Source organism: Elgaria multicarinata, chromosome 22 (genome assembly GCF_023053635.1).
Source record: "Elgaria multicarinata webbii isolate HBS135686 ecotype San Diego chromosome 22, rElgMul1.1.pri, whole genome shotgun sequence".
Classification (NCBI taxonomy): domain Eukaryota; kingdom Metazoa; phylum Chordata; class Lepidosauria; order Squamata; family Anguidae; genus Elgaria; species Elgaria multicarinata.
Genome location: NC_086192.1, coordinates 5,303,405 through 5,327,838, shown reverse-complemented (window position 1 = coordinate 5,327,838; position 24,434 = coordinate 5,303,405). Strand labels below are relative to the sequence as shown.

The following is a 24,434-nucleotide window of genomic DNA, read 5'->3' as shown; positions in this document are numbered from 1 at the left end:
GGAGGGAGGAGGGAAAGTATGATTTCATCAGAGCAACTTTGGAAGGATAAAAGTATGCTGCGTGTGGATAATGGGCAGAGAGTTTAGCCTTCAGCTTGCTGGAGGTGGACTTTCTCCTACACATGTAGTTCTGAATAAAAGCCTTTGAATCTGGACCTGCCTGGACTCCGTTCTCTTCCCTGATGGATCGGGGAATTTCCTTAACAAAATTTAATCATCAGTTATATATTTCATCAGATGCATCAGGAGTTACAACTATATAGACTCATGGTTGCAGAGGGAGGGTGGACGGTAAGCAGTGAGGTCAGAGAGAAATGAAACGCAGAAAGTGTAGACAATAAATGTGTTAGTCTTTAAGTATAGAAAAAGAGGGAGAAACAGGTTTCCAGGATGCAAAAAAATTCTTTATTTCAAAGCCTGATGACTTTCGTCCTGTGTTCTTTCAAAGGCTTTCCTCAGGGGGTTGATAAGAGATGTCTGCACTGCAGACGATCACCTTGCTAGGAGTATTTCTGCAGACATCTCTTAAGTACATCAGAAGTGCCATGCTGCTGGATCAGACCGAGGGTCCATCTAGTCCAGCACTCTGTTCACACAGGGACCAACCAGCCGTCGGCCAGGGAACAACAAAGCAGGACATGGTGCGACAGCACCCTCCCAACCATGTTCCCCAGCAACTGGTGCACACAGGCTTACTGCCTTGAATACTGGAGATAGCACACAACCATCAGGGCTTGTAGTCATTGATAGTCTTCACCTCCAGGAATTTGCCCAACCCCCTTTTAAAGCCATCCAAATTGGTGTCCATCACTACATCTTGTGGTAGTGAGTTCCATAGTAACTATGTGCAGTGTTCTTTCAAAGGAAGGACTTTGAAAGAACTCAGGCCAAAACGTGTCGGGCTTTGAGATAAAGAATTTTTAAGTAGTCATAAGACTCTGTTGTTTTTGCTGAAACAAACTGACACAGCTCCACTCTGGAAAACATTATGACTTCTCTTTTAAAAGGCCCAGGCTTTTTAATTTGTGTTAATTAGGGTGACCCTATGAAAAGGAGGACAGGGCTCCTGTATCTTTAACAGTTGCATAGAAAAGGGAATTTCAGCAGGTGTCGTTTGTATATATATGGAGAACCTGGTGAAATTCCCTCTTCATCACAACAGTTAAAGTGCAGGAGCTATACTAGAGTGACCAGATTTAAAAGAGGGCAGGGCACCTGCAGCTTGAACTGTTGTGATGAAGAGGAAATTTCACCAGGTTCTCCATATATACAAATGAGAGCTGGTGAAATTCCCTTTTTAATACAACTGTTATAGATACAGGAGCCCTGTCCTCCTTTTCATAGGGTCACCCTATGTTAATGTAACATTTTATTTGCATTTTATCTTGTTTTTGTATACTGCCCTGGGAACTCTGCCAAAGGACGGTGTATTTATAATATATATAATTACAAATGTGGTGTATGCATATGCACACTACATTACAAATTCAGTACAAATTGAGATTTTTCTGGCTTTGCTCCCTCCAAAGCTGTCAACTGATCCAGTGAATAAAGCTCTCGGTTAGGCCAATATGCAGGTCCCTGGCTCCTCCTCTGGTTTGCTCCCCACTTATTTAAAATCCATATTAGAGCAATACCTTCATTTCCCTCCCCTGCCCTTCCTTTCAGTGTTGTGTCTTATTTTACTGATTACATATAAGCATTTTTGGTAGAGGAGCAGCATAAAAATAAAATACTTTTAATCAACCAATCAGTGTGCAAGCTTTACAGTTCTTCAAAATTCTGCATCTTTCCCAATAAAGAACACAGGAGAACTACGAAACTTGCATGCTCTTTGTGACATTTTGAACACAGAGTTGTAAATTTATTCTGCCCTAAATTTAAGGTATAAAACTCTTTGTCAGGTTTATTACTGCAGGAGATTTCCACAGTGATCCCTCCGGAAATTGTGACATTTTGGTTGGCCTCCAAATGGCTTTGTTGTCGTAATATGGGGTTGTACCCAACGTTAGTCTTACTTAGAGTAGACCCACTGAAATGAATGGACTTAAGTTGGTCATGACTAACGTAAATGCCATTCATTTTAACATTGACCCTGTTCAGACAAGACGCTAAGCCACGGCGGTTCAGCATTTTGAGCTAAACATGATGGCTTAGCATGTCGTGTGAACCATGGTTTAGTGTGTTGTGAACCATTCCTAAACCATGGTTGCTACATAACCATGCTCACTAACCATTTGCTGCCAAAGCAGCCTAACCATGGCTTAGCATGTTGTCTGGAGAGGCCCACTGGGTACAACCCATGGAGTTTGACCTTTTTCTTCTTCATGTACGGACCGAAAAATCTATCCTGGCTTTTATGTCATGAAACGCTCAAAGCGCTCGATAGCTCTGGCCTCAACACTTTTGCCTTGGGGAGGAGAAAAGGAAACGGCCGTTGCCTGCCGGGAAATGTAGTCCTTCCAAGCCGTGGCTGCGCATCCACGAGGACGCCGGCGCGCGCTGCATGCTGGGATCTGTAGGCCGAGGCGCTCCACTGGAAAAGGCCGCCTGTTGCCGGAGGCCAGCCTGGAGCTCCGCCCTTCTGCCGGGCTTGGGAAGCGTAGGGCGACGCCGACTCGCTCGCTCGGGACGGAGCCGGTTCACTTCAGTGGTCCGGCCGCCGTTCGTGAGGGAGTTTCGCGGTGCGAGGCCGCGGCCTAGTTCGGCAGCGGCGCTGCTCTCGGAGTCGGGTGAGTAAACAGCCGGGGGTTGGGCGGGCAAATAACGAGGCGGGAGGGCCCGCTTGAAAGAAGGAAAAAGAAAGGGGGGGGAATCTGGGTTCGGGTTTGTGTTTCTGGGGCAAGAGCCAAGGAAGGAAGTGGGGCGGGGGGCGTGAAAAATGAGACTTCATAGGTTGAGTTGGGTCAGTGTCGCACACTCAGGTAAATATTTGGGAGGGGGCGGAGATATTGTGGCCACCCCCCCTTCCTGTGTTAATGTTGCTTTAACAACAGGGCTAGGTGGAAGTCCCGCAGGTGGAGCTTCGGCCCCAGCATTGGGAGAGGGTGATATGGGGGGAAGCGACACCTGTTGAATTTCTGCCAGCTGTTAAAAACAACCCAGGAGTGCCAGGTAAATGTGGGGGAGGTACTGAGTAGAAATCCCACAGGTGGAGCTTGAATGATGGGGGTGGGATAAGTTACACCTTCTGTTGTTGCTGTTTTTTTAAAAAATTAAAACTTTGTTTAAAAACCTGTATGAGGGTTTGGCAAATATAGAGGGGTGTGTGTGTGAAAAGGGGGACTTGCTGCCACTCCCACCACCCCTTTTAGGGCTTCTAAGCAACTATAGGTAAAACTCCTACAAGTAAAACTTTCTCCAGCAGGAAAGCTCCACCTGTTGAACTTCTACAAGCTATTTAAAAACCTTCAAAAGCGTCATGTAAATACTTTGCTGTGTTTGGGGGGGGGGGCGGAGAAGCTTTCTACTCCCCTCCCCAACCGGTGTGCATTTATTTGACAGGTAGAAATCCCACAGGTGAGCTTTCCTCCAGTATAGCGATGTGGGAAGTTGTACCAGTTGAATTTCTGCCAGGTGTTAAGCCTAATCAACTGGGAGGCTCCTCCCAGGTGGAGGAGAAAACCATAGCAATCCAAAATGGAGGAAGTCATAGGAGAAGAGGAAGAAAGTTGGATACTAGGGGACTTGGGTGAAATATACCAGAGTCGATTTATAATTGTGAATGACCATGAGTGGGGGAGAGGAAAAATGAGGTGTGTGATAACTGGGTACCAGGTTGGACAGGAAAAGGTGATCTAGTTGAGCATCTATCAGGGTTGCACGGCACATTATGCGCAGCATGTGCCAGAGTGATAACATGTGGTGAAAGACCCGTGTTGGCTGTGCCGTCATGGTTCGTTGTTTCGGGTGTATGTTAATTGTGTTGACCGTTTTAGAAAAGAAAAATAATGTGTGAAGCACCCCTTGGGTCGTTGGGAAAGGAGGGAAATACCCTGGAAGAGGAGCAATGGAATCCCTCGATCTCTGTCCTATAGTGCATGAGTAGGAAGAGTGAAGAATCAGGCTATGTGATTTGAAGAACTGGGCTCAAAAGGAGGAAAAAATCCTGGTTGAAATGGGCCATTCTCTTTCATAGAAAACTCAGGTGGTGGTGAGTGCTGAAGGTTATGTAGCCATGCTCGGGAGACGTCTGAGATTTGCAGAAGTGCAAAAATAAATAAATCATTAAAACGAAAAAGAAATCATAACGGAGGGTGGAAATCTAACAGCCCATTGACAACTGAGCATGCTGAATAGCCAGAGAATATAGAGTGAGAGTTGGAAAAGAAGGACAGGACAGAGAAGGGGGAGTAGAGGAGTGGAATAGCCTGGCTGGAACCCTGAACAAGAGCAGGAGTTGGAAGGGAGGATACCGTGCAGGTCCCAACACTAAAAAAAAACACCCCAACTTCAAGTATAACCTAATGGGATCTGAGCTGGCGGTGACCGAATAAGAAAGAGACCTTGGGGTTGTGGTGCAAAAGCTCGATGAAAATGTCCAACCAGTGCGCGGCCACTGTAAAGAAGGCAAACTCCGTGTTCGGCATAATTAGAAAAGGAATTGAAAATAAAATGGCCAGGATCGTACTGCCCTTATACAAATCGATGGTGCGACCACACTTAGAATATTGTGTACAGTTCTGGTCACCACACCTAAAGAAGGATATTATAGAACTGGGAAAAGTGCAGAAAAGGGCATCTAAAATGATCGAGGGGCTGGAGCATCTCCCCTATGAGGGAAGGTTACATCAACTGGGATTGCTTAGCTTGGAGAAAAGGAAGCTAAAGGGAGACATGATAGAGGTGTGCAAAATTATGCATGGTGTGGAGAATGTGGACAGGGCGACATTTTTCTCCCTCAAAGTACTAGAACTTGGGGTCATCTTGAAACTGGTGGGAGATCCAGGACAAATAAAAGGAAGTCCTTCTTCACACAGTGCATAGTTAAATTATGGAACTCACTACCACAAGATGTAGCGATGGCCACCAACCTGGATGGCTTTAAAAGAGGGTTGGATACTAGCCTTGATGGTTGTGTGCTGTCTCCAGTATTCAAGGCAATAAGCTTGTGTGTACAAGTTGCTGGGGAACATGGGTGGGAGGGTGCTGTTGCACCATGTCCTGCTTGTCCATCCCTGGCCGATGGCTGGTTGGCCCCTGTGTGAACAGAGTCCTGGACTGGATGGACCCTTGGGCTGATCCAGCATGGCTCTTCTTATGTTTTGGACTCCAACTCCCATAAGCCCTTGCCAGCATGGCCAATGGTTTGGAATCCTGGGAGTGGAAGTCCAAAACACCTGGAAATCTACATTCTGTTCTCCCCGGGGTTACAGATCCTCTTTCACCGCATGGTCCAAAGTGCTTTTTAAAGAAGCTCTCGGGGGGGGGGGGCACATTTCCGTGGTGGGTTCCAAAAATGCCGCCGTATTTTATCTGACAGCTCTCACTGCCAGTAAGTAATCCTTTGGGGAGGCATGTCAGCCTGTTAGAATACCGGGAAAAACGGCACAAGGATCCAGGGGAAGGCAGAGGCTCTGATAGGCCTGGATTTGGCCCCAGGCCTGAGCGTCTGCCCCACTGGCCGAAATGTGGTCATGCAGCCTTCCCCTGCCCTCCAGTTGTGCTGGACTACCTTTCCCATCACCCCCAGCTACCATGGCCATGCTTCTTACGGTGACCTTGCACCAGCTGCAGCGTCTCAGCTAGGCTGCTGTAGATGTACGACAGAAACCACGTATACTGCGAAAGCTCAGGCAGGGTAAATAAATAATAAAATTAAAGAAGTAGTGAGTTTCCAATACGCCCCCCCCCCCTCCCCCAGTATGGGCCAGGTCCAGAGCTGCTAAGCAGTTAAGTCAGTACCTGGTTTTACAAGAAGGCCCAGAACAAATTATTCCCCACAAATGCTGCTCATGTTGCCATCCGGGCTCCTTGCAGAGCTGCACAGGCGTGGCCTAAGCAACCGCTTTTCGATGGGGCCCAGGGACAGCTTGCCTGGGAGCATGCAGGAACCTGCACCCCGGGAGGGCTGCAGTCCTCCAACAAGTGGCTTCCCAGCAAGGAAGAGGCCCCAGTGATCTGCCAGTGGTCCTGTTTATCTACAGCATCTCCATCCAAAAGAGGCTCCCAGAAGGTTATTAATAAGAGAGTCCCTATTCCCAGGCGTACAGTCTAAAAGACACGACACAAAAGGAAAAGGGGTGGGGAGGGAGGAGGAAAAACAGCAGAATGCAAGCACCCGTTTTTGGTTTCAGTATTCTTATAGGTGTTCTTTCTGGCAGGGCAGGGCGAAACAAGCTCTTTGAAGCTGTTCCTTCTCTGGCCGATGTATGGAGATAGGTTGGTCTCCCACTTGCCATGATACGCTTTTATCCTGGGAGGCAGGGGGGCAGGTGCAGCCAGCCAGCCAGCCAGCGGCGTTCGGGTCTGTTTGGAATGCCCCCACAGATGATACAGGTTGTTAACTACACCGCCTGGCCTTTCAAAGATCGTCTCTCTCTGCATTTCCACGTGGTCGGGTATTCCCACGGCTGCTCTTCGCTCGGCCCACCTTTCCCCTGCTACCAGCAGCGGGCTGGCTTAGGATATCGGTGTGGTGCTGTTGGAAACAGCCGCTCGGTAAGCCTTACGGCATTTCCTGGCTTATGTTTTACCAACACAACAAAAATGCACAAACGTAACACCAGCGGAGAGGAAGCAGAGGAAATGCTCCCATTGTGTGGGACCGTCTGAGTCATCTGGAGGGCTGGGAAGGGCCCCCGGGTTCCTGCTGCGGTTCAGAGATGCTGCGATTGCCTTGTGGACTTTAGTCTCATCTGGAGGTCAGTTTACTGTTCTGGCAGACAACGTGCCGCACTGCTCAGTTACGGCTTGGAAAAAGCAGGTATTTCTCTTCCAGTTTCTCCTTCCCCCACCTCTTCCGTTGGCCTTTATGTCAGGGCTGCAGTGTTTAGAATCATAGAGTTATTAGAGTATCTATATCACAGTGTTTAGAATCATAGAATAGTAGAGTTGGAAGGGGTGTATAAGGCCATTGAGTCCAACCCCCTGCTTAATGCAGGAATCCACCCTAAAGCATCCCTGACAGATGGTTGTCCAGCTGCCTCTTGAAGGCCTCTAGTGTGGGAGAGCCCACCACCTCCCTAGGTCATCGGTTCCATTGTCGTACTGCTCTAACGGTCAGGACATTTTTCCTGCTGTCCAGCCGGAATCTGCTGTCCATAGGGTAGGGTGACCCTATGGAAAGGAGGACAGGCCTCCTGTGTCTTTAACAGTTGCATAGAAAAGGGAATTTCAGCAGGTGTCATTTGTATATATGGAGAACCTGTTGAAATTTCCTCTTCATCACCACAGTTAAAGCTGCAGGAGCTATACTAGAGTGACCAGATTCAAAAGAGGGCAGGGCTCCTGCAGCTTTAACAGGTGTGATGAAGAGGGAATTTCACCAAGTGCTGCATGCATGCAAATGACACCTGCTGAAACCCCCTTTTCTCTACGACTGTTAAAGATACAGGAGCCCGGTCCTCCTTTTCATGTAGTCACCTAGAAGGTACTGGGTTTTTTTTCTTGAGTCCTCCTAGGGCTTCTTAATCTGTGCTGTTGTTTCTCACTTGTTGCATAAAGCCCAGTTGTCTTTCCCCAAAGTAGCTCTTGTGTTTTGGGGTCAGAGTCGGAGTGGCGTGGTACCACCCTTTCCCAGCAGTACATGGCGCCTAGTGAAAATGCAACTCTTCCTTTTCCGGGTCCGTGTGCTCATTTGCCGACTTTGCAGTCATAGGGACTAGCAGCTTGGTTTTGGAAGTGTTGTTTGAAATGTGGCTTGAGGAAGTGCCAGGGACAACTCTGGATAATGCCTGTAAAGGACATCTTTATGAGCCTCACTCTGGCTTTGGAGAGCTCGTCTGGTGTGGCCCACAATCTTTCAAGTCCAACATTGGCAATCAGAAAAGGGCTATTTTTGCAAGGGCTGTGTGAAACGCGGCCGGGCCGGTGTCATAGGCAGCTGTAGGACCGTGCCTGTGATTAACGCCGTGCCTTCGAGAGCACAGGGGTGGATTTATTTTCCCTCCTCGCAAACAAAACAGCTTCATTTTCCTATGCAGTCCCTGTGTTTGCTGAATCCTAAAATGGGATCTCTCTTGTTTTGTTCTTGCTCACGCGTTGAATCTGGTCCCCAGGATAGAAACGGGCACATCCAGAGAACCTTTGTTGGTTGTTTTGACTGTTGGTTGTAAAACAAGTGTCTAGTCCTCATGGCTGTCAAACTGCAGCTTGGTCCGCTATGACCAGTGCCTGAAAGTTTGAGGGCGTGGAGAGAGGCCGGAGGGGCCTGGCCGGATGGAAAAAGAGACTCCTGCAACCTTTCTGAAACCTGAATAAGGAGATTATTATTATTATTGCATTTTTATACTGCCCAATAGCCGAAGCTCTCTGGGCGGTTCACAAAAACTAAAACAATTCAAAGTATAAAACAAACAGTATAAAAACATATAAAATACACATTAAAACGGATTAAAACATACCATACATGATTAAAACATCCTGAAAACATCCTGAAATTTCACTGGATAGGCCTGCCGGAATAGATCAGTCTTTATTGCTTTTTTTAAATTCTAAAAGACTGTCAAGTTGACGAATCTCCTCCGGCAGGCCATTCCATAGTCTGGGAGCAGTGGAAGAAAAGGTCCTCTGGGTAACAGTTGTCAGCCTTGTTTTCATTGGCTGGAGTAAATTCTTCCCAGAGGACCTGAGTGTGCGGGGCGGATTGTACGGGAGAAGGCGATCCCGCAGGTAGCCTGGACCCAACCCATGTAGGGCTTTAAAGGGAATAACCAACGCTTTATTAGATGGGTTTCCTAATCCAAGGGTGGGGAACCTGCAGCCCTCCCATGTTGTTGGACTACAACTCCCATGATGCCTGACTTTGCTCATCCTGAAGGGTGGCGTCTTAACATAGGGAGGACCACAGTTCCCCAGCTCTGCCCTAACCTCTTCAGTAAGGGGGTTCCGTCTTAAACTTTGGGGCCACCGCCATTAATCTCCTCCTCCATCCACCATTATTTTCCTGACCTGCCGTGAAGATGGGCCAGTGAGCACAGCCTACTGCCCAGATACCCCAACTGCAAGGTAGGCTCATACCTGAACGATCAAAGTCTTGCTCCTGTCATCGTTTCGAAAGGGAGCCTCTGGTTCTTCCGCTGACCTCGTGGCCGTCCCACTTTTGGGTCTGTCTTGTCGTTTCTAGTTTCAAGCCTCCCGGGGCCGGAGCTTCCAAGAATCCCTTCGTATCCCCTCGTCTGGTCGGTGACCCCGCAACTCCCCCCCCAACCACGGCGGAGTCGCTCAAGCCCACCCTCTGCAGAGTTGTCATCTACTTGCAGAAGGAGATGTCCGGGGACACCTGCCTGGCGGCCCTCTGCCCCACCCCGGGCGCCAAGCCCAAGAGCTGCGGGGGCTACAAGGCGGGCGGCTTCGGCAACAAGTACGTGCGGCTCAACGTGGGCGGCTCCTTGTACTACACCACGGTGCAGGTGCTGACGCGGCACGACACCATGCTCAAGGCCATGTTCAGCGGCCGGATGGAGGTGCTCTCGGACAAGGAAGGTAAGGGCCAGCCAGGCAGAAGGGTGCCTGCATGTGCTTATTGTTTATTTGCTTTATGGCTCTGCTCCCCGCCCCCCCCTTTCAGCTAAAAGAGACTCCCTGGAGGCTCACAAAGATGAAGAATGTCCACCTTGCGCTCAGGCTTACAATCTAAAAGACATGACACAAAAGGAAAGGGGATTGGGAAGGAGGAGGAGCAGAGCGAAATGCTTAAGGGTGGGTGAGGTGGTCAGGGAGGGAGGGAGGGCACCTGTCGTGTTTCTCAGAACTCTCCTGCTTTCGATGGGAGGCAAATGACGAGGCTTGCTAAGTAATCCACAAAGCTTTTATTAAGCAACAAACGTCTCTTCTATCAGAAGAGAGTCTAACCTCTTGGAAACGTCCCCCTAGGCAAAACTATGCAAACTAAGTGAGACAATTGTCCGTGCGAGAAGAATAGGAAGCCACTTCTCAAACAGAAGTGACTTCAGAGCACCTGGTGCGGAGGCAGATTCGGGTGTAATCAAACTGACTTTCTCACACCTTCCTTCCGCCCCATGCGTTTGAGCTTCCGGCGGACCCTAGCATCTGCTAGCTTGTCGGGATGCTCACCTCTGGAAGAAACCTCACTTCCCACTGAGGGTGTAGGATTTGGCCTTGAGGAGATAAGCTCTGGAGAGGGCTGACTCCCAGCTGGGGAATCGCCCGTGAGAGCTTCCTCCCCCACTGGTCCAGGCTGGCTGGTGTCTGGCGCTGCGTCTTCTAGTTCTGAATCTGATTCTGATCGATTACCTGAAACCTGTTCTCCCAAAACAGGGGCAGTTGGGTTAGACGTGACAGCACCGTTTGGCCTCAGCCAGACAGAAGGCGGTTGCTCACACCCTAGTTTCTGCCTCCCTCTTTCCCCCCCAACATCTCAAGATCAGCCTTCCTTCCAAGCTGGGGCCCTCCAGGTGTGTTGGACTGCAGCTCCCATCATTCCCAGGTTGGAAGGAAGGCTGATCTTGAGAGAGCGGTGGGCTCCCTTCGGCCGTCCCCTTTTCTCCACCTTGCCACCTACAGCTTTGCTGCTTCTCGGCTGGGCCGTCGCTCCCTCCTTTAGGGCGTTGGCGTTGCATACGCCCTGCGTGGAGGAGGTCCCGGGTTCCCCCCTCCTGGGGCAGGGGAAGATCCATGTCTGGAGCCATGGAGAGCGGCTGCCCGTAGACCGGGAGGGGGCGGGGCAGCCTGTAGCATAAGTACAAAAGCCCCTCCCCCTTGCAGGCAATCTACTCAGATCTTTGGCAAAAGAGATCTCTTCCTCCCACAGCGGCCTGCTGGGCCAGGTGGAAGAGCAGGGTGAAGAATCATAGAATAGTAGAGTTGGAAGGGGCCTCTTAAGGCCATCGAGTCCAACCCCGTGCTCAATGCAAGAATCCACCCTAAAGCATCCCTGACAGATGGCTCTCCAGCTGCCTCTTGAAGGCCTCTAGTGTGGGAGAGCCCACCACCTCCCTAGGTCACTGATTCCACTGTCGTACTGCTCTAACAGTCAGGAAGTTTTTCCTGATGTCCAGCTGGAATCTGGCTTCCTTTAACTTGAGCCCGTTATTCCGTGTCCTGCACTCTGGGAGGATCGAGAAGAGATCCTGGCCCTCCTCTGTGTGACAACCTTTTAAGTATTTGAAGAGTGCTATCATGTCTCCCCTCAATCTTCTCTTCTCCAGGCTAAACAGGCCCAGTTCTTTCAGTCTCTCTTCATAGGGCTTTGTTTCTAGATCCCTGATCATCCTGGTTGCCCTCCTCTGAACACGCTCCAGCTTGTCTGGGTCCTTCTTGAATTGTGGAGCCCAGAACTGGATGCAATAGAGAGGAGAGGGGGTGTTGGAAAGGAAGAGAGAAGGGGTGCCCCCACCCACCCACCTTTGGCTCTGACTCCCACCCACTGCTGTCCTTGGCTCCGCCCACCGCTTTATCCTTGAGGGTGCGTAACCCTCGGCAGGAAGAGAGAAAAAAGTCGCCCACCTTTGGCGCAAATGGAAATGTGAACCTCCAAGCCATTGCATGTCTCCCTCGTCTCCTCCTCCACAGCGCTCTGTCCCCTTTTTCCCTCCGATTTGGATCTCGCTGCCTTGTCGGACTGCAGCCTGTTACAGATTGTTCCTTCACATTAGCAGGGGAGCCTTCGTTCCCTGTTGAAGCCTGATCCTGGTGGGGGTAAACCCCTCCCGGCCTGCCTCCTTGTGTGGGTGTGACACCGACTCCGGTTGAGTGCCCCCCCCAATCTTCTCTTCCGCTGCCAGGCTGGATCCTCATCGATCGTTGCGGGAAACATTTTGGGACCGTCTTGAATTACCTGCGGGACAACATGGTCGCCCTTCCGAAGAACCGGCAAGAGGTCAAGGAGCTGATGGCCGAAGCCAAATATTACCTCATCCAGGGTTTGGTCGACCTCTGTCAGGCTTCCCTGCAGGTAAGGGTGGAATCCACACAGAATTAGAAGGGCCCGGCGGATCAGGCCCAGCCCAAGGTATGTTGCTGCCTCCCTCTGCCTGCGTGCTGCGAGTCCTGGCTTTCAAGCCTGGGTTCATTTTAACGGCGGAGGAAGAGGCGGGCTTGGTGTTGGGTCCGTCTTCACCTGTGCGCCCGCGTGGTTCTCTCCCGCAGGACAAGAAGGAACCCTACAAGCCCGTCTGCAACATCCCTGTCATCACGTCCCCCAAAGAAGAGGAACGACTCATCGAATCAGCCATGAAAGTGCGCGCTTTCCTTTTAAAACAAGCTAACAACTTGAATCTTCTTCCACGGGGCCTCTGGGGGCGGGAATTTGGTGGTTGGGGAGGGGGCCCTGCATAGGGTGTGGAAGCAGGAGGGGGCCGGCATCACTACCTTTTGAGCTCCGGCCCTCCTCTGTCGTCAGGATCTCACACCGCAGGTGAAGCCACTAAGTGGCACGGGCCTCTTCTCCCTCTTCAGGGACCCCCCTCTCAGGGGTGGGGAACTTATTTTCTGTCTTCTCTCAGGAACAAAAAATAAAATAGAAGGCTGTGGTTGAAAATAACCATGGTACAATAAGAGTGATAACACTCAACCACAAAGGTACTAAGAAATATTTATAGATGAATAGTTCAGAAGATATCTCTAATGTACAAAAGACAGGCATATAGATAATGTTTACAAGGTGTTCATCAAACATTCATAATGAAATCTACAATAAGTTGGCATCCATATATACTCTGTTTTCTTGTATTGAATGTAGTATATGACAACGTATGTGATTGGTTACAAATGCTGGGTAAGTTGTTTTTGTATCAGCGTCCTACTGATGAAGAATTCTCGAAACAGGACTTGTACCGGACTACTGTTTATTAGACGCTTTATGAAATTATTTATTAGACGCATATATTATGAGGTTTTTTATTCTTATCACGAATGTTTAATGGATGCCAACTTATTGTAGGCTTCATTATGAATGTTTGATGAACACCTTGTAAATGTTACCTATATGCCTGTCTTTTGTACATTAGTGATATCTTCTGAACTATTCGTCTATAAATATTTCTTAGTACCTTTGTGGTTGAGTGTTATCACTCTTATTGTACCATTCTCTCAGGGGTGGGAACGGGATGTCAGTGGAGGGAATGGCCAGAGCCCAGAGGGAGTGGGGTCACCTCCGTTCTCCTTCCTCCTCCCCCCCACCCCCCGCCATCTACCAGGCTGCCAGGAGAGGGACAACGTGTACTTCCAGGGGTCTTTTGCAGTTATACCTGCCTGGTTATGTCCTGCTCAACTCTTCATTAATTAATTAATTACATTTATATACCGCCCCACAGCCGAAGCTCTCAGGGTGGTTTACAGAAGTTAAAACACTAGAAACATATAGACAATATAAAAACAACGTTATCCATTTAAAAACAACAGTTCTGGGGTCCGTTAAAAACAAACTTAGCGTGGTTAAATGCTGTTAAATGCCTGGGAGAAGAGAAAAGTCTTGACCTGGCGCCTGAAAGATAACAATGTTGGCGCCAGGCGAGCCTCATCGGGGAGATCATTCCACAGTCGGGGGGCCACCACCGAAAAGGCCCTTTCCCTTGTTGCCATCCTCCAAGCTTCCCTCGGAGTAGGCACTCGGAGGAGGACCTTAGATGTTGAGTGCAGTGTACGGGTAGGTTCATGTCGGGAGAGGCGTTCTGTCAGGTATTGTGGTCCCAAACTCTTTAGCACTTCTCCTGTCCAGAGAGGAACAGCACGCTGGACTGACTCCTCCTTCCCGGTGTCCTGATTCTTGTCTGCAAGAGAGAGAGCATCTGAACGGAGAAGTCCCTTCTCTTTCCCCCTCTCCTCCGTCCCACATCCAGAAATGGTTCAATCCGAGAAAGCTGCACTGTGTAATTGAGCAGAATGGATAGACTGACCCAAAGAGAACGTACCTGCTGCCCTTTGGATATTTTGGACTACATGTCCCATAACCCCCCAGTCAGCATGGCCAGTGGTCAGAGCTTGTGGGCACCACGTTGCCTATCCTTAACATAAGGATGACCTGGCTGGATCAGACCAAGGAGTATAGAATCATAGAATAGCAGAGTTGGAAGGGGCCTACAAGGTCATCGAGTCCAACCCTCTGCTCAATGCAGGAATCCAGTATGCCAGGGCTGAGGAACCTGGGGAATCTCCAGATGTTGATGGACTACAGCTCCTATCATCTCCGACCTCCCATATCAGAGGCAGTAAGCCTGTGTGTACCAGTTGCTGGGGAACATGGGCGGGAGGGTGCTGTTGCACAATGTCCTGCTTGCTCATCCCTGGTCGATGGCTGGTTGGCCACTGTGTGAACAGAGTGCTGGACTAGATGGACTTTCGGTCTGACACCGCAGGGCTCTTCTGGTGTTCTTATGACCATTTGCCCTACTGGCTGGGTCTGATTGGAGTCCTACAACATCTAGAGGGGCCCAGACACCCCAGCCGTGATGCCCACTGGAGAGCCCCAGGCTGCTTGCAAGCAGGGCATGACGCCGGTCACTGTGGTTGGTCCTTGGTACCAGGAACTCAGAAGTATGTCGCCTCTAAGGCAGGCTCAGCGTTGGCCTGTGCAGTCCTAGGACGGCCGCGCCCCACCGCAGCGCCCTGCCCTTCCTCCCATCCATGCCAGGCAGCCGTGCCCACAAGCAGCCATCTTAGGTTCCCACAATGCCCTGCAGAAGTGTTGGCACCCTGGGGCATTGTGGGAAACAGCCATGCTCTTGAAATGCTGTTAACAAAGCAAAGGACCCACCAGAGAGCGTCCCCCCCCCCGCCCCGAAACATGGAGTCACTCCTGCTTCGGGAGGAGCCATAGATCGGCCTGATAGGTTCGATCTCTGGCTTCTCCAGATGGGGCAAGGAAAGGAATCCCACCGGAAACCGTGGAGAGCCATCGCTGCCAGCCAGCGTCGACAATCCTGGGCAGCTTCCTGTGTACCTAAGTTAGATGTAACTTTCTTGTCGCCCTGAACTGACACGTGTCCCTTTTTCTCTCTCTTTCCAGCCTGTGGTGAAGCTGCTTTACAACAGAAGTAACAACAAATACTCCTACACAAGGTAAATCCTCTGTGTGCCCCCACTCACTCACCCCCATTGCCATTAACCGTGAGAAAGGCCCAGACCACGAGCCCTTCTACGCCAGCGTCCTGCTTCCCGCAGTGGCCAACCGGGCTGAAGTGACAGGAAGCCAGATTCCAGCTGGACATCAGGAAAAACTTCCTGACTGTTAGAGCAGTATGACAATAGAATTAGTTACGTAGGGAGGTTTTGGGCTCTCCCACACTAGAGGCCTTCAAGAGGCAGCTGGACAGCCACCTGTCAGGGATGCTTTATGGTGGATTCCTGCATTGAGCAGGGGGTTGGACTTGATGGCCTTATAGGCCCCTTCTAACTCTGCTATTCTATGATTCTATAAGCCCACAAGCAGAACAGGAGAGTGGCAGCAAAGCCCCTCCGGCTCGTGTCCTCCCAACAACTAGCGTACGGAGACCATGTTGTTTCTGGCATTCCGGCTTCCAAGGATCCTTCTTTGTGTGGCTGTAGCCCAGGGAAGGGCTCCTGCTTTGCATGCAGAAGGTTCCTGGTTCAATCGGCCGAGTTGTTCTTCTGCTTGCCACGCAGCTCTTCGCAGGAGCCAGGAGGCCCAGCTTCCCAGCGGCCCTTGAACCCCTGACCGATGGCACAGGGGAGCCCGCAGCGTCTGCCTCTTCTGCTCGCCAGTCCCAGGGCATCTCTTGGTTGGCACCAAGTTTCTTTCTGCTCCCCCCTCCCCAAACTCTGAATTAGATGGCTGAAAAAGATCCCTTGTGGGGAGAACAGGAGCGATTTCGGTGTGACCTTGCTTCTGGGTCTGATCGCACATTCCCAGGCTGAGCCACGTGCTCGGAGGCATCCGGTCGCGTATTTCTTCGCGTATCTCTGCCAGCGGAGCAACAATTTTGCATCTCGGGTCTCAGAAGTCGAGGTGCAAACCAAAGCAAATCCCTCGGCTTGGCTTCGCCTCTGGCCGTTTCTACACCTGCCTTTTTTCCAGGCACCGTCCCAGGATCGACAGTAAATAGTAAATAAGTCTGGAGAAGTCACATTCAGAATTTTTAGAAGATGTAGTTTGCGTTCGGTTTGTGTAAGTAGACCAGTAGGTTTAGGATAATTTAACATCACCCATTTTTGGCGGTTTAATACTAACGACCACTTTTTGTTATTTGGGGAGTTCTTTTGCTTTTGTTTAGATTGCATACGTACGCTGTCCCATGGGTCCAATCGTTCTGATGCCTCGACTCGTGTTTGGGCAGTAACTAGAGGCGAAACAGCTGCCTCTTTCAAGAGAGATTTGGCCTTAATATCGTTAGATTCCTTTGATGATGATCCCTGTTTAGTTTGCTTCTTGGTCCTTATTTTCATTTTTTTACTTGGAGGAGAGTCCAATAATTTGCATAACCTTTCAAGGTCCTTTTTATTATAACGTTGTATCTTTGGGGTCTTTTTATTTTTACTTTTCTTTGCTTGAACTACATTTGTCTTCTTTTCTACTTTCTTCTGTTTCTCACCCCTCTTCAGTGTGAGGTGACTTTTCAGTGCGAAGTTTTTATTACAGACTTTCCCTAAACCCACATCTTCTAGTTTTAGGTCTGTTTTTATGTACATTTCCACAAGGGTGGTTAAAAGATTGTTGCACTCAGATATGAAATTTTTCATTAATTCTCTCTCTCTCACCATTATATAAAGCCCACCTTCAATTGTTCGGCTGTCTTTTCTTATCTGTTCTTGTGCAGCAAACCAACTTAGCGGTATTTATTTCCCCCTCTAAAGTCACTGATTTCATTTTAATTTTTAACTTTTCCATTTGATCTTTCATCGACTCATTTAATTCCTTTAACTCTGGATCTTCTAGCTCAGCAACCTCAGGGGAATATATTGGATTTTGCAGGGTCAAATTTTCGATCCTAAAGTGCTCTTGTGCAAGACCTTTAGGAAGCGGCTCCATAATGGGTGTTTCATGTTCTCCCTCTAATCCATTTATTTCTACTGTACAATCAGGTAAAGAGTTCAAAGACTCAGTCATTTCTTCTCTTGTCTCCTTATATTTGTTCTTCGTCCCACTAGGGATACCAAACTGCGTGATTTTCATTTGTTCATTCGTCTGATGCTGCTTTTCCTAATGCCATACACAGGATCCCGGGAGTAGGCAGGGACGATCCCTCCATTTTCCTGGGATAATCCTTAGGTGTAGAAAGGGCTGAAGACTTCTGTTGGGCCAGTCACCACCCTGTCAGCCAAATCTACCTCGTAGGGTTGTGAGGATAACATGGTGGGCACACACCCACACCCACACACCATGTGCATCCCCTTGAGCAATTGAGAGGAAACATGAGATCCAGCTGTGAACAATTAAAATGCACTGTTCCCCAAGCGTTACTTTTTCTTCTCCTACTCCCGTGGTTTCAGCAACTCCGATGACAACTTACTGAAGAACATAGAACTGTTTGATAAGCTCTCCCTCCGCTTCAACGGAAGGGTCCTCTTCATCAAAGATGTGATTGGGGATGAGATCTGCTGTTGGTCCTTCTACGGGCAGAGCCGGAAGCTGGCTGAAGTCTGCTGCACGTCCATCGTTTATGCCACGGAGAAGAAGCAAACCAAGGTATTGGGGGCGTTGATCTTTTCGGTTCTGGTGGGGAGAGACTCCGATGCTGATGCAAATTTCAGGGGTTGCAGGTGAGGATTTTGCGGGGGCTCAGTACCTAAGGCGAAGGGTGACAATTAAATGGGCTTTATTTATTTTTTATTTATTTAAGCATTTTTATGCCGCCATTCAGCCAAAAAAGGCTCTCACTGCGGCTTGCAAAAGTATTTCTTGACAGCCCCTGCCCACAGGCTTACAATCTAAAAGACATGACACAAAAGGAAAGAGGATTGGGAGGGAGGAGGAGGAGGAGGGGGGAAAGGAAAGCAAATTCAGGCACTACAATCTTAGTTGCAAAGTTCAGCAGTTAGTTGGCAGTTGGCAGCAGGAGGGAGGGAGCTCTCAGCTGGAGCTGGACCCAGGCACGATGGAGAGGTGCCTGGCTGCTGCTTCCTCCTTCATTGGAGGCCTCTGCAATGTCAGTTGGTAGGAGGAGGGAGGGGGCTCTCAGCTTCTTTGGCTTGAAGTTGATTTAAAGGACCAGAAGCAATTGCTGTAAGAGAGGCAGTGACCCCGTTCAGACAACACACTGAGCCAACGGTGGTTCAGCATTCTGAACTTAGCGTGTCGTGTGAACCATTCCTAACCATGGTGGCTGCAGACCCACGGTTTGAACGCGCTCACTAACCATTTGCTGCAAAAGGGTTAGCGGCCTAACTGTGGTTTGGCGTGTATTTGGAACAGGCCCAGTGATCTCAATAAGCAAGCTGTCCCCTGAGCGACAGCACATTCCGTGTCATCACAGCAGCTCAGCCAATTGGAGCCAGAGGCTTCACCGCTAATACAGTTCACCACAAGCGTGATACGGTACCTTAATTTCTGTAGCTTATATGGGTCGTCTGATGCTGCTTTTCTTAATGCAGAATTTTGAAGGGTTAAAAAGCCTGTGAGAATTGGCCGGCCGGCGTGTACTGTAGCTGCTCCAGCTTCCTCTGGGAGATGAATGAGAAAAAGTGCTAGGCAATTTACAAGGTTCTATTTCAAGCAATAAACACTTCTGTAACACAAACTAGGCGCCTTTTGTGACACTCTCCTTTAGGCAAAAACTATGCAAACTAAGCAAGTCAGATGTCCGTTCAAAGAAAAGGCTTTTCAAAAGTTTATAACTTCAAGGTGGTTGATGCGTGGATGATTTCTTATGCAATCTGTCCGCCTGTCTCTTTGCCTCTAACCTCGCTGAACGTTTTAGTTTCCGGCGATTCTTAGCATCAAGTAAGGTCTTTGAATGCTCACCCCTGGAAGTTGACTCCCTGTCTCCTGAAAGCATAGAATTTGGCCTTGAAGAGATAGACTCTGGAGGGGGAAGATTTCCAGCTGGAGTCTCTCCTGTGTGAACCTCCTCCACTGGCTCTAACTGCCTGGTGTCTGGCTCGGTGTCTTCTGAGCCTGAATCTGTTTCTGATTGATATTTGCTTCACTTATTCTCAATACAGGAGCGGTAGGGTTATACATGACACCGTCCACTTGTCTTTTCCAGGGTTGCTTTGCTCAAGACCCAGGACCAGATGTTGTTTCGGGGGAATGGTGAAAGATGACTCCTATAAGGGTTTTTTTGTGTGTGTGGGGGTTAGCTGTGAATCAAATCTTGGAACCTGGAACCTGACTTAAATCTTGCTTATGCCTGGAGTCTCATTGAAAGACGCTGGGCACATTCCCCGCCCCTCCAATCCTGCCCACTTCCCCAGATTGTAAAGATTGTATTTATTTAAAGTGCAGGACTATGTTTGCTGCTTTTTAAAATTTAAGCCTCCCCCCCTCCCCCCCCGGCAAAAAAACTCTCCAGCCCTCTGCACTATGAGAATTTAATTGGATGATTTGTATAAATTGTGTAACTTAAGAAAACTGTATTGTATTGCCCTTGTGGCGGTGAAGCCTCTGAGTTAGCGCAGGAAGCTGAGTTGCTTGGAGATAAAGCCCTTGGCAACGAAAAGGGTTCACGGCTCAGATTCTCTGAGAAGGGATCGTTCTCATTCTGGCTGGGATTTAAAGCCCCAGCAGAAGGAAGAGAGCTGTGGGGAAAGTTAAGGCCCAGGAACCTGACTGGGATGGGCTTGGAGCCCCCAAATGCTAAAGGGTAGAGCCGGCCCAGCTGAGGAGGCTGAAAACACCACCCGAGTCTTCGTCTTCAGGGCTTCAGGTTCAACATCTTTTTATTTCCCCTTCACATAATTCTGCTCTTGCCAGTTATGGGGCTGGTGCAAGGAGTTATGCCAGAGGCCCATGCCACAAAAACCCTTAAAATTCTGCTCCGCTTATAGAATCATAGAATCGTAGAGTTGGAAGGGGCCTATAAGGCCATGGAGCCCAGCCCCCTGCTCAATGCAGGATCCACCTTAAAGCACCCCTGACAGGTGGTTGTCCAGATGCCTCTTGAATGCCTCTAGAGTGGGAGAGCCCACAACCTCCCTAGGTCACTGGTTCCATTGGCGTACTGCTCTAACAGTCAGGAAGTTTTTCCTGATGTCCAGTTGGAATCTGGCTTATCATAGAATCATAGAATAGCAGAGTTGGAAGGGGCCTATAAGGCCATCGAGTCCAACCCCCTGCTCAATGCAGGAATCCACCCTAAAGCACCCCTGACAGATGGCTGTCCAGCTGCCTCTTGAAGGCCTCTAGTGTGGGAGAGCCCACAACCTCCCTAGGTAACTGGTTCCATTGTCATACTGCTCTAACAGTCAGGAAGTTTTTCCTGATGTCCAGCCGGAATCTGGCTTCCTGTAACTTGAGCCCATTATTCTGTGTCCTGCACTCTGGGAGGATCGAGAAGAGATCCTGGCCCTCCTCTGTGTGACATCCTTTTAAGTATTTGAAGAGTGCTATCATGTCTCCCCTCAATCTTCTCTTCTCCAGGCTAAACACACCCAGTTCTTTCAGTCTCTCTTCATAGGGCTTTGTTTCCAGAGCCCTGATCATCCTGGTTGCCCTCCTCTGAACATGCTCCAGCTTGTCTGCGTCCTTCTTGAATTGTGGAGCCCAGAACTGGACGCAATACTCTAGATGAGGCCTAACCAGGGCCGAATAGAGAGGAACCAGTACCTCACGTGATTTGGAAGCTATACTCCCCTGGTGCCGTGGGGAGAAATTTATTTATTTATATTTATTTTTTTATTTATTTATTTATATACCGCCCCATAGCCGAAGCTCTCTGGGTGGTTTACAAAAGCTAAAAACAGTGGATGTAGAAAGGATGCAGAGCAGAGATGCTGAACATAAATAAACAGCCAGATCCTTGGCGGCTGGTCTCTACTGCAAGTGGACTCTGGGAAGCGGCGGGAGAGATTATTCCCTCAGGCCCACATGCCAGTAAACGAGAGTTATTTTGGGGACATGTGCTTCCTTCATGCACGCAGGCCTGTACACTCTTGTCCCTCTTCTCTCTCCAGGTTGAATTCCCCGAGGCCCGCATCTACGAGGAGACGCTGAACGTCTTGCTGTACGAGACCCCCAGGGTGCCCGACAACTCCCTGCTGGAAGCGACGAGCCGGAGCCGAAGTCAGGCTTCCCGGAGCGACGACGACGACGGCAGCTTCGAGCTGCGTGACCGGGTCCGGCGCATCCATGTGAAACGCTACAGCACGTACGACGACCGGCAGATGGGACACTAGGCACCCTGGCGGAGCGGCTCGGAAGGGCCGTCTTTCTTCCCGAGAGTTTGTCCGGCTTCGATAGGCGGGCTGGCGGGGCGCCCTGGGTGCGCAGCACCACCGTTCCTGATGCAAGCCGAAAGCCAGGGCCGAAGGGCGACTTGGCTTGGATTCCAGCAAGGCCGCGAACGGCCTGCATCCCCTGAGTGCCAGCTGAATGAAACCTTGTTATTTCTCTCTGTCTTTTTTTTTAAAAAAAATTAGCATCTCTTCTAGAAACTTTCAGGAACCTTTTTCTGCCTTGAGAAAGAGGTAATGAATTTCCGTTCTTTCTTTTCTCTTCAGATTTGGGAGTGGTTCTTGTCGAGGGATCTTCCTCAGACTCTGCTTGGAGAACACTCCCTTTCCCCCCCCCCCCCTTTTTCTTTGGCAATTTTTAAAACCCAGATGCCGAGGACAGCGAATGAAGCCCAAACACTAGTTTATGTAGATCAAACACTACAACTTCGTAGCTGCGTGTCCCCTTCCGTTGCCTCTGAAGCGGCGATCCGCCTCCCCGCGAAGTGGAACCTGGTTCTGTGTCATCTTAACTCGGAGCGGTCAGAGCTTCAAATGTCAGGAACGTATTTGTACCTTGACGCTGGGGGACACCTGGAAAGCAACTTTCCTCTTCCCTCTGGGTTTAACTGCTGTGTGTCCAAGGGGAAATTAGGGCTGAGAAGGAACGGAGACACGGACAACCCCCCCCCCCCGCCCGCACCGTCTGGATCTTTTCACACAACCGGTTGAGGACGTGGTCGTTTCTAGTATTGTGAACTTGCCACGCGGTCGTCTGATATCAAGCTGCTCTCCCGGGCCGTTTGTTTTTACCGTGTGAGCTTAAGGCTCAGAAATAAAGGTTAAACAAGTCAAGGAGAGTTGGTGAAATCCTGAGGCCTGCAGACAGGGGCGTCTGGTAGTTAATGGCGCCTGGCAGGTAGTGAGAGGTTGAGTCCAGAACACAACGAATCATCCGGAAGAGTGTATTTCTGATTTGTTTTCTCGCAGATAAGGAATTTGTGCACAGAGTTCAATGGATTTGCTTCCCGGGGTGAGGTGTCCTCAACACCGCTGTGAGTGTGTGTGTGGGGGGGGGGGGGGGGAGAATTGCTTGTCAGCCCCACGCCAAAGAGAGCTTCTGGGGAATATCCAGTCCTTGCCAGCCATGGGTTCCAGGGGCCCTTTCTGAGTTTAGAGCTGACTTCGCAGTACTCTGCAGGGATCTGGGGCGCCTCTGAAGCTCTGTGTAATAATTGCCCCACGTACTGTTTGGGGGCTGCCCCATATATTTTTCTGGCTACCAAGTCCAGCAACAATGTAAGGAGACACACACACCCCAGTCGTGTAATACCTGAAGCTTTTTTCACGTGAAAATTTAATTTGCCCCCAAAGTGCTGGCTGCGTCGACATCCAGGAATCATTTCCTTCCGTGCCGCTTGTGCATGTCCGTTGTCAACGGTTCTGCTTCTAGTTTCAGCTGGCAGGTTCTTCTTGCTAAGGACTCTAGATGAACCCTCTCAATCGGCGTTCCTCAACCTGGTGCTCCCTAGATGCTTTGGACTACAGCCCCCAGAATTCCTGGCTGTTGGCTGGAGCTGATTTATAGGGCATCTAGTTGGGGGACGGGTGATCTCATTAGAAAAGGGCTGCTTGATCCCTGGCCTAGTAGGTGCATTTTGGGGGAAAGATTTCCCTCTAGTGACCGACTGTGTGAATGCCAGCCTTTTTAGGCCGTGGATTGTACAAATTCAGCCTTTGGCAAGCAATTCTGGTGGGATTGGGGAGACCCACTAATCTTGGGCTCCAAGCCAGCGGAGGGAGAACCGTGGTGACCTGACCGCTGTAAGTGCTGGCATGACGTCTCTGCGGCAGGTCGGTATCGACAGCTCTTCGCCGCGGTGCCTAAGCGAAGCCTCCCTGTTCAGCAGCAGCATCGCTCACACTACTAGGTGCTACGAACAGAAACGCAGGGTGGGCCATTTCCTTCGTGTCAAGGGCCACTCTAGCTGGCCCTTGTAAGGACTAAGATCCTGGATTCCGTGACCTTGGGCCTTTTCTTATTTACCGGGTTGAGAAGAAAACTGTGATGCTTAAGAGGGTTACCTCTACTTCTTGTGGAAAAAATTGGGACAGGAAGATCCAATGGTAGGAAGGGAAAAGGAGGGGACAGATGCCGTCCTCATTGAGGTGGTACCATTTGACGCTACTGATGTGGGCTCCTGTGATTTGGATGTTCCTTCCTCAACCGCCAAATTCCTTGCAGATAGAAACCTAGCAAGTCAAGGCGAAGACACGGCCGCAAGCTTTTTGACATGCTAGGTTTTGATGTGAAGGGGATTTTTTTTTTCTTGCGGGTGCGTGGAGAGGGAAGCCTTCGAATCGACGAAGCCCTTGCTGCAGTCTCGAGCGGTCCGTCCTGCCCTTAGGGTGACCGCCTCCATGGGAATCTGGCTGAAGTCTTATAGCTTGTCCCTCCTCTGATAGATACACAGTGCACATCTCTCTCACTGCGAGGAGCAGGCAACGCCACCCACCCCACGGTGTTGAATGACCTGAAATGTTCCCATTTTTACGATGCACATCAAGGTTTCATTGTTAAAATGCTGTTGCTGTGAGAATGAAACAATGGGTGATCGTAAATAAGACAGCTAGATGTGCTGTAGCCTAGCATTTTTTTTGGCGGTCTATTATATAAGCTCTGCTTTACAAAGCCTGAAAAAGACCCCACTCCAGCAAAGTTTTGCTTTCAGGGAAACACACACACACACCCAATTCCCCTCCCTTTTAGCTGATGTACAATCTTGGTCTGGAGGGTGCAGCTTGGTGTTACATCCTTCGAAGCCAGGGGGCAATGCCGTAGTGATCACAGCTGGGAACGCTGGAATGACATCCCTGCAGTGGAATATGATAGAGTGGCACCCTCCCGTTGCGCTGAAATCCTGTCTCTTCGGGAGAGGCGGTGGTGGTCAAAAATGAATGCTCCTCCGATTTCTGTTGATTAAAGT

General features: G+C 49.7%; 1 protein-coding gene across 1 annotated transcript; it reads left to right on the top strand.

Annotated features, from left to right (window-relative positions):
• Positions 1-2,604: 2,604 nt before the first annotated feature.
• Positions 2,605-22,302, top strand: TNFAIP1 (TNF alpha induced protein 1). Its single transcript, XM_063146461.1, has 7 exons — positions 2,605-2,732; positions 9,287-9,645; positions 11,907-12,076; positions 12,271-12,360; positions 15,128-15,180; positions 17,569-17,764; positions 21,190-22,302. The coding sequence occupies exons 2-7, from the start codon at positions 9,429-9,431 to the stop codon at positions 21,409-21,411; spliced, it is 948 nt and encodes a 315-aa protein (XP_063002531.1). The 5' UTR covers positions 2,605-2,732; positions 9,287-9,428; the 3' UTR covers positions 21,412-22,302.
• The last annotated feature ends 2,132 nt before the right edge of the window (positions 22,303-24,434 follow it).